Here is a 9,848-nt window from a genome sequence, read left to right as displayed (position 1 = left end):
CGCCGATACGCCGAGCAGCGCGCGCCGTCAAGCTCAGGGACCGCGTCACATAATGATCTACGACAGACCTTCTCAGACAAAAGTGCAGCTGTAAAAAATAAATAAAAATATTAAAGAAATAGATAAAAGAAATGCTTCCCGTTTTTGGCAGGGTGTATGTATAAAAAAAAAAAAAAATCAACTTTGAGAGGAAATAAATATACATTTCAAAAAACTAACTTTTATTAAAACAAAAAAACAAAAAACAAAAGAATCAATTATTGACTCATTAACAAGATTATAAAACAGTGATTTAGTTACATAAATAAATTGATATCGGTGTATCAAATCTTAATTTCATAAGCATGTATACATGGGTCATTGTAATAAATAAAATGGGAGAGCAGAACATTCCTACACGAACAAAAAAAGAAAAAAAAAAAACCAAGAAAATTAAAATAAAATAAAACAAACAGCTAGAAAGACTCAGAGGAAATTGTTTCTGAAGAGAACAAGAGACACTGGACAACTTTTCCACCAAACACACGTGAGGAATTGCTTTGTTAAAGCATGAGTTACACAGCCATTCACTTACTAATTAAGGACACTAAAGCTGGGACCAAGGTTGGTTGTCTCTCCCCTCTTAGAACGCGTTTGGTTGTTAGATAGATCTTCTGTTTGGTTACTTTAAAGCGTTAAGACAAGGCAAGAGAAAAGGCTGCTTTTATCTTTAATCAACACAAGATAGAAAAAAGACGCAGAGAAAATGATATTAAAAAAAAGAAGAAGAAGAAAAAGAGGGAGAGAGAGAGAAGGTAAAAGGCAGGTAATGATGGGACAGCTTGAACTTTGCAGTGGAGACACTGGAAAATCTGCAGGGAATGAAGGAGAGAGCTGAGGAGACTCATTTGTCCATGTGCAGAATTGTCAAGTTTGATGACTAATAAGTTACTTGCATGGTTATTATATATATTACTGGAACACAAGGCAGGTTCTCAGCAAAATATGTCCTTTTAAATGTACGACTGTAAGGCTGGACACATAATGCACGCTCTGTTCGCCAATTAGCTCCTGTATAAAGCACATTATAGTATTTTTCCAATAGTATCCCATGGAAATCTAGGCTACTACAACAGCTTGCATGCATAACTAAGTATGAAATCACGTATCGAGTTTTTAAACATTTATCCACCACTGGAGTGGAGTAGTCTACCTCTCTTCCCATTCTACACATCGCTCAGCAGGAACAACATTTCTGACAGGATCCAGCGTCTCGTGCGTGAACACATGCGAGTCCAAAAAGCTGTCAACAAGGTCAACAAGGTCAGTCGAGTCCTTCTGATATGTTCTGTTTTTTTGTTGTTGTTTTTTTTAACGAAAGAGCGGAGGGGAGGGAGGAAAGCCCACACCCCCAAAATAAGAAAAAATAAGAAAAAAGAGGGCAAAAAGGGAGAAAGAGATGAAGAGCGAGAGAGGCAGAGAGAGCAAACTACAGCGGCTTCAAGTATTTCACATTACATAGAATACTCTGTATAAATTAGTTAACATATACTTTCAGATCCTCCATATTCAGACATATACTATGGCATATATACAGAGTACAATAAATGCTCGCTCATGTTGTGTCGTGTTTTTGTCTTTTTTTTTCCTTTCTTTCTTTTTTTCCTCGAAGTTCAGTTGTTCGTATGTTCCGCCTTTTTTTGTTGTTGTTTCTTCCTGTGTAGAGAAATCCCTGAGAACGTTCTGGCTGACAATTACTGAAGGTTCCACACAATCAACTATAACAGTAGAAAGTCTAATTTCTATGATTCACATGCACAGAGGGAGGTGACACTGGCCGAGTCGGAAAACACCACGATGATGGCGGCTGTATATAGATGAGAGTGGACTGATATACTGACACATCTTGTGTGTGTGCACGTGTGTGTGTTGAAGCTTTTTGGAGAGGGGGGTGCAAGTACCGATGCCAGGGCAGTGACGTACAGCAGAGCCAAGGGCAGAAACACTTAGCGGGAATCTGAAGCTTCCTCATAACCTCGGTCTCACTGGTGAATCCCCCTGTTTAATTAACACTGTCAGCTATCATAGACGATAACAATCACGATAGCAAATAAAAAAAGAAGAAGAAGAAAAATAAATCTGGGAGCAGTTCAATACCGTATCATGAGGTAGTCGTCTGCCTCTGGGGTTCTGCTTCAGCTTGAAGTAGCTGAAGCTGAAGCTATAACAAGAATACTCATTATCTTTGTCTATAGCGCCTGCATTACTGTCTTCTGTCTGGAACAGGTACTCATTATGGAAGTGGGTGAGATTATAACAATATCAACAACACGAATTAGCTGAGAGCATTGTTGTGTATAATGAAGCTAATGCCTGGAACCCAGAGAAAACTAATGGCTGCTCCAGTGCTGCTGCTTCTGCTGCTACTGCTGCTGTGTCTGGAGAAAATGCTGATGGCGGCTTTTCTTTCAGTGCTAACCCAAGCTGTGCCGAGCCGAGCTAAGCTGTGCAGTGCTGGCCAGCGCCCGCCGGTGAGGGCGTGGACAGAGGGAGGTGCTCTGTGTGTTTTGAGTGTGTTTTTTTAAAGCCTTAGTTTCTCTTTGAGGATACCAAGTTTTCTTTTTCTTTTTTTTGTTGTTGTTGTGTTTTTTCCTCTTTTTTTTCCTTTTTTTTTAAACATGAGCGCCATTGTAGAAGGGCTTCAGCCACTTGACAACATGTAACTCAATATACACTGAAACGGGAGGGGGGGAAAAAGATGCTTTAAATCATTAGAGGAACGAAAAGGAACGGAAAGAAAAAAAAAAGCCGTTTCGCTTTCGTTTTCGTCTCGCACACATGTAGAGAAACACACACAACATTCACAATGTGACAAATTTCCTCTCTTCTGAAAAATAAAAACACTTCTGTACACATAGTAGTAATAATATTATTATTAATAATAATAATAGTAATAATGTTTATGACAATAACAACAGCAAGAACAATAATACCGCGTGTGGCTCTGTTGATTTTTTTGTCATCTTTTCCTTTCTCTTTTTTGCTTCATTCTACAAGTCGCATCCCTCTTTTTTTTACTTGTCTATTTTTAATCAGTCCAAAAAGAAGTTCAAAAGGCAGACTCAAGTTAATAGAAAAGTACTAGAGCGGGAGGAGGGCGGGGAGGGGTGGGCTTTTTCACGACCTCCCCCTCGGCCTCACCCTCAGCCGAACCTCTCCCTCACTAGCATCATTAGTTTCTTTTTGCCCTTGTAGATCTGTTTCAGGTTGTCTATGAATTGGGTGAACTGAATGTGTCCGTCGTGAGCCATCATGAAAGTCTCCCGGGCCTTCCCCAGGAACTCGATGAACTCGCTATAGTGGCGCGGGCTGATGTGCGTGAGCCGTGAGTGCGTGGTGTTGATGTAGGCCCCAATGGTTGCGTCCAGCAGCTGCCTGAGCGGCGCCTTGTCCAGCGACATCAGCTTCCCAGAGTTCCTGCGGCTGTGCAGTGCCGACACCATGCCCGGCGTGGTCAGCGTGCACCGCCGCAAAATGTCAGAGAGCACGGTGGCGCACTTGACGCTCTTGACCACCAGGGGGATTACAGCCGCCAGCTCGTTCTTCCCCAGCGAGTGGCTAAGCGCGCAGGCCCACAGCACGTCGTTGATGGCCGGGTGCGTGTCCTGGTTGTAACTGAGGTTCAGGTGGGCCATCGCTAACGTCGCCAGCTTGTACGCTCTCATTGGATAACCGCGGTGTTCCATGTAGCGTGCAATAGTGAACAGCTGCGTGTAGCTCATTCCTGTCGCCGCCGCGTCCAGTACAATCTGGTAGGCTGTCTCAAAGGCAATGTGGTCCTTTTCGCAGAGCGTGAGAGCGGAGAGGGCGCAGTTCTGGGGGTCCTTCATGGCACACTGTAGGGCGAGGGTGCGAGCAGATGAAGCCAGGTTCTCCTGCTGGTGGCAGTCCAGGTGCAGGCGGACGATAGTGCTGTTGGACATGACAGTGGTGGCCACGATACTGGTGGCTTCCGTGGGGGTGAAGAGGGTGAACCAGCTCTGCATGATGCTGTCCAGTGCATACACACCTGGGGCACACAGAGGCATGAATAGATGTGAAGAGAGATATAGAGCGGAAGCTAAAAATAATAATACTTAAAACAGCTGAAAAACACCAATTAAGCGAACGGCGTGGCTTACCAACTTCAGTGGCACATGTGACTAACCAGCGAACCATCTCTCTCCTCCTCCAGTTTAATGTGGACAGAGTTATTCTCATCACCTGAGGAAGGGGGGAATGAAAGGTGAGTTACTGATCAGACATGTAAAGCATTAAAATGCACAGGGAAGATGAGCTATATCTACTATTACCGCTGAAGAGTATTATAAATATTCCTGTAACCAGTTCAACTGTAACTTCAACGACGCGCTAGAACTGTGGCGGAAAAAGACTGTGGTACATTTTGCAACAGCCTTGGGGGAAAAGGCCCACAGGAAAACCATCAAAGTGAATACCTTTACAAATATATAATCCAAGGTAAATCTGTAAATAATTTATTAAAGTCTGCAAAGGCGAAAAAGGTGAAAAAACATAATGAACAATATTGTGACATTTACCAAGCATCACCTCTCAAAAGCTCATTCTCCTCCCTGAGGTGCACAAAATAAAGGCCCCTTAGAAAGAAAATAGCATTGCAGTGCTGTCCCATCTAGAATTAAATATTCAGGAAGCCAAAGGATCCACAGATACAGATCCATTACAGTATCTTTTCTGATTCCTCTGCAGTCGTCATATAATGGAGCTATTTTACGGGATTAAGAGCACCCTATAGTGTAAATGCCGTTTCCTGGTAATCTTCCTGTATTCCAAGACAATAATGTCAAATTCAGTTTCATGAACATCAGGGTAAAATCCTTTTACTGACCCAAGAGACACCAGCATAACTGAACCCCTGTGATGTACAGGGTAAATGTCGTCCTCCAGAGCTATAAGCTTTTCTTGTAAGAAAATGATCCCATATATCGCTACTCAAAGATACAAGTGAACAGCGGCTTGGTATAAGTAGAATATTAGCTTCACACACACATGCGGATGTATTATTAGGCTTTTTTTTTTTAAACAAAGGTCATGGAAATTTACAACCTGACTTCCACTAAAAGGTGAAAATAAATTCACAGAAGTACACTTTTTCTTTCTTCTTTTTTTTTTTTTTTTTTTTTTTTTTTAATGCATACCTGCAGTCCTAACTCCAGAGAGACTTTGAGAAGTGTTATATCAGGCAGGCTGTCCATGAGCGTGGCAATCTTAAACGCGTCCTGTGCCAGTTTGAAGATGTGAGACGAGGAGTGAATGTTTTTCTGGATGGACTCCAGGACCGTCTCCAGCCTGCGACTGTCGCCTGTGGTACAAACACAGGAATAGTTTAGAATTGCACAGATATTACTGCTACCCCTATCTGTATACATGCAAACGCACGTGTTACTAATAGTACGTCAACATTAGAAAAGTTAATGGCGGGATCTGTAATTGTGCAAATATCTGTGCACCTTTGGCAGCAGTGAGCATGGTAGAGGCCAGCTCACACTGCTGGGACTCTATGTGGCTCAGGGTGAACCAGCGCGGGTAGCGGTTGGGCACTACGGACACGATGTGGTGAGGTCGCGACAGGTCACCGGATGATGCCGTCGACTCCAACACAGGCAACCTGACGGAGAAACAGACCCACAGCACATTAGTAAAGATATTCTGTGGAGAATTATGTACTTCAATTATAAATACATACAGAAATATTAAGTAATGTGCAAAAGTCTTGAGCCATCCCTCATTTCTTTATATTTTGCTTCCAAGGAGCCAGACGTGTAATTTTTCCAGAGTGGTCTTGAGCAATATTTCTCCAGGTTTCTGAACATCTTTCAAAGTTTTTCTTTGGACGCTGGCTGCTTTTTCACTCAAATTTAGTCCATCCTTGTACCCAACCATTTTTAGAAGAAACTTAGCAAAGAGCCAGTTTCAACTGTATCGTTAATCTATTGCAAAAGAACACACAGTGTGTTCACATATCTTTAGTTGAATCTACAAAAAAATATCAAAGTTAAAAAAGTTTTACGGGAACAAAACAGTACATTTGTAGTAACAAGACAATCTGCAAAAAACTTGGCATATATTGGCAAGGAGTACAGTGTGCCTTTAAAAAAGTGGAGAACAATTGAAGAAGCAGTAGATGAACACTATCATCACTGACACGAGACCCAGAGGTGGGTTTCTGGCAGTCACCCTGTCAAGAAGCAATTCCTAAGGAAAGGAAACAGGAAGAAAAGGCTGTTCTTTGCCAAAGTACCAAAGAAGAAGTGGACCAAAAAATCAGTGGCAACAGGTTTTATAGAGCGATGAGTTTCAAATCATTGATGGTATATATGGAGGACAACAGTGAGTCTGCAGCCATCTGTAAAACATGTAGGAGGCTCTGTCATGATTTGGGGCTGCATTTTAGCCAGTGGTGCTGGGGATCTTATCAAAAATGGTGAAATTATGAACACAGAAAAGTACCATCAGGTTTTAATCCTCCATGCAATACCATCTGGAAAGCCTGTGACTGACAGCAGCTTTACTTTCCAGCATGACAATGATCCCAAACACACTGCCAATGCAATAACGGCATGCATGGAATGAAAAACAAACAATGGGACACTATCAGTCATGGACTGACCTCCGCAGAGCCCGGACCTCAACATTACTGAAACAGTGTAGGATCATCTTGACAGAAAACGGACCAAAAGACAGCCAACATCCAAAGAGGAGCTTTGAATGTCCTTCAAGAAGTCTGGAGAACTAAGTGTATTTCAGTTAATTAAGAATATTAAACTCAAAAACATCAAATTAAAGAAATACAAGACAACAAAGGTCTGTGAATCATCATCAGTGATACCCCTTTTTTTCCTCCATACTGTAACAAGCAAACAGAATACTGTACTGAGAGAAAAAAAGGCTTCATTATGAATGCCTGAAAGTCACTTCAAAATCAAAATGACTTCAGTCGACACAGGGGGATTACAGTTAGCCTCTCCCAGCAATTTACTTTCTACCTAGTATTTAATCACCTAGAAACCATGGTATAATTAGTATTTTCTTCATTCTAATTGGTCATAATGAAGTCAGAGCCGTGCAACACCTGCTAGTGGATGGAGGAGCTTCACTAGTTTCTGTCTCTCATTATAATAATACTGACAGGGCCAAGTCTTCACAAGAGCCACGAGCACAACACAGTTACCACTGTGGCCGGCTCATCTCCTATTCTGCTTCACTTCTCTTCCCTCCGCTCCCACCTCAGTTTCAAAGGTCTTCTTTCCTTCAGAAGACAGCGCAACCTGGCCTTCTCTCAGCCAATCACAAAGCTAATTGAGTCCATGGGGAAATTAAGGAATTCACCTTCTAGCCCCGTAAGGCTGGACACACATCAAACAAATACCAACACACATCAATGAAAAAACCCAAAGCATACACATGCACGCGTGCACACACAAGATCAGATACACACACACACACACACACACACACCCCTGCCCTTTTGAAAACACATCAAAGCAGCCCAGTAAAAGCAATGTAATGCTAAATGCCAGTTTCAATTTCAGAGCAAGGTGCATGTGATACTGCTGCCACCCGAGTAAAGGCATGTACAAAAACAGCCTCGTCTTCGCTCCGTTTCGCCCAAGAGGGCACCGGCGGAGCTCGTTTCTCAGAGACAGAAGGTGTCAAAAACCCAGTTGAGATGCGTGCAAGTGTGAACGCTGACACTTGGTGCAAAATGGAGATGTTTGGAAGCCCTAGCAACAGCCGGATTCATTCCACACAAAGCTTAAGAGCTGCTAAAAGCTTTTGCCACACTGGGACCTTCTGGAAGATTCCTGGGGTGCAGCAAAGCAAAGCAAAAAAAAAAAAAATGCCTTGGATAAAGATGGAGGCCTCATCAACATTCCTGCTTTTGTTTGGTGTTCACCAGAGAGCCGAGCACTTGTATCGGATGGGTGCTTGAGGACCTGGATTTGCTGAAGAATACCTCAATGTAGGAGAGGTAAATGAACCCTCATGAACTTCTCCAAAGTATTCAATCCAACCACAAGTACAGTTTAATCCCAGCCAGCTAATATAATTAATGCAAAATGCTACTGCAAAATGCTAAACCCAGCACCAATTTACTGTGTGCTTACAGTATAACAAGAAACTGTAACAAATGGTTCTTTACAGGTTTGTCATGGTTTGAAGTAATTGCGTATAAATATATTATCTAAAAAGAAAGTGATCTGTAAGAGGCAATCAATTCCTGTGAGGGTCAGTGAGAAGGATTTGTCTCTCTGGTGTCAAATGCCTCCTGCGGCACTGTAGCACGCTGTCACATCTGAAAGGGGCAGAAATATGCAATATTGTCAGTGTGGAGGCAGCTGGCAACAGATTACAGAAGAGGAGCCTGTGATGAGGCAGTGATGGGTAAACCAGCGTTTAGGGTCACACATTCACTTGCCCACGTAAGAAGAATGAAATGCGTAACGCTTTGCAAAAAAGCTGCAAGGATACGATGATAAAAAGCAGTGCGAGCAGGTTTTACCTAAATCCTGAGGCCCTTTGGGTTTCTGGTCTGCATCACCATGACTACTGACCTCTTTACCTCTTTCTCTGTTCCCCCTTTGACTGTAAACACCCTTCACTTCCATAATTTATCAAGCGCACATCTATCAGCTAAGTGACACATCCGGTGGAAGACCATACACAAACTCCTGTGGGATAAAACCTGCAGAACACCTGGCAGCAGTGATCAAGTCATACGTGAACGAGATGAGCGGATATTTTAGCCGTCGGGAGCCTAGGATGCTAAAAACGACATTTGCTTTGAGTGATGCTTTTTGAGGAACACGTACTACATTAAAGTCATCACTGTCGCAGTCACATGAAAATCTGTGTTTAAAATATAATTCTCGAGAGGTTTGTTTATTTCCGTGCACTCGAAGGTGCACTTGGATTTTCTGCAACTCACAGACGAGCATGCTTATTTATATTGTTCAATAAATTTCATATAATACAATAAACACATGTGCATGAGCAAAGTGATTGCAAATACACTTTCTGTACGTGTGTAAGAGTTTGTGTAGTGGTGATTCTTTATAGCTTTGTGTGGACAGACAGTAAAATACTATACGCAGAGGTAGAAGGCAACAAGGGACAGACTTAAAGATTTCACTGACTGATAGTAAAATTGTATTGCATAAAACAATATATTTCAAAGGGAAATCAACCCATTACATTACTAGTATTTCTTTTGGCAGTGTGGTTTACGTCCATTTCTTTCACTGGGACCAGCACAATAGTATTGTGCTGTTTACATGTCCCACATCAATGATTCCCAGCATCTTAATTTGAAAGTCATGTAAAAAAAAAAATGAGAGACTAGATAAGGGTTTTACTATGAGACTAAAGAAAAAAGCCACCAAAGAATTGGGTAAGGCACACTAGCTCTTAACAGTAGATCTCAGTGTCACGCGACATCAGCTGATACGCTTCTGTGTGTCCTACTGAAACATCTAGAGGTGGGCGGATCTAACCAAATATCCATAGTATGGTATCGGATCAATACCAGCCATAGGATTAATACTTTGTCTCTATACTCCAAGTTTAGTATGAATTGTGTCATTTAAAAACAACAACAACAACAACAACAACAACAAAAAACCATTCCATCCAACCTTTTTGCGCTGACTGTCAGAAGCAGAAGCTGACCCAAAGTGTTTTAGAGACAGGCACATTCACATTCCAGGTCACAGTCATGATCAGTGCTTTATAGGTTTAAAGTATCGGTAATAGTATCGGCATTGGTATCGGTAATACTGGCCGTGTATTCA

General features: G+C 42.1%; 1 protein-coding gene across 1 annotated transcript in view; it reads right to left on the bottom strand.

The window, feature by feature from the left end:
* Positions 1–809: 809 nt before the first annotated feature.
* Positions 810–9,848, bottom strand: part of LOC100703710 (zinc finger SWIM domain-containing protein 6) — a 49,380-nt gene continuing 40,341 nt past the window's right edge. The window contains exons 11-14 of the mRNA XM_003446071.5: positions 5,508–5,665; positions 5,196–5,359; positions 4,161–4,242; positions 810–4,048 (exon numbers count right to left, since the gene is read on the bottom strand). Coding sequence (XP_003446119.1) covers positions 3,183–4,048; positions 4,161–4,242; positions 5,196–5,359; positions 5,508–5,665 — 1,270 coding nt within the window. The 3' untranslated portion in view covers positions 810–3,182. The remainder of the gene's footprint in view (positions 4,049–4,160; positions 4,243–5,195; positions 5,360–5,507; positions 5,666–9,848) is intronic.

Source organism: Oreochromis niloticus, linkage group LG12, assembly GCF_001858045.2.
Source record: "Oreochromis niloticus isolate F11D_XX linkage group LG12, O_niloticus_UMD_NMBU, whole genome shotgun sequence".
NCBI classification, from domain to species: domain Eukaryota; kingdom Metazoa; phylum Chordata; class Actinopteri; order Cichliformes; family Cichlidae; genus Oreochromis; species Oreochromis niloticus.
The sequence above is the reverse complement of the archived record's forward strand: the minus strand, read 5'-3'. Positions and strand labels throughout refer to the sequence as shown.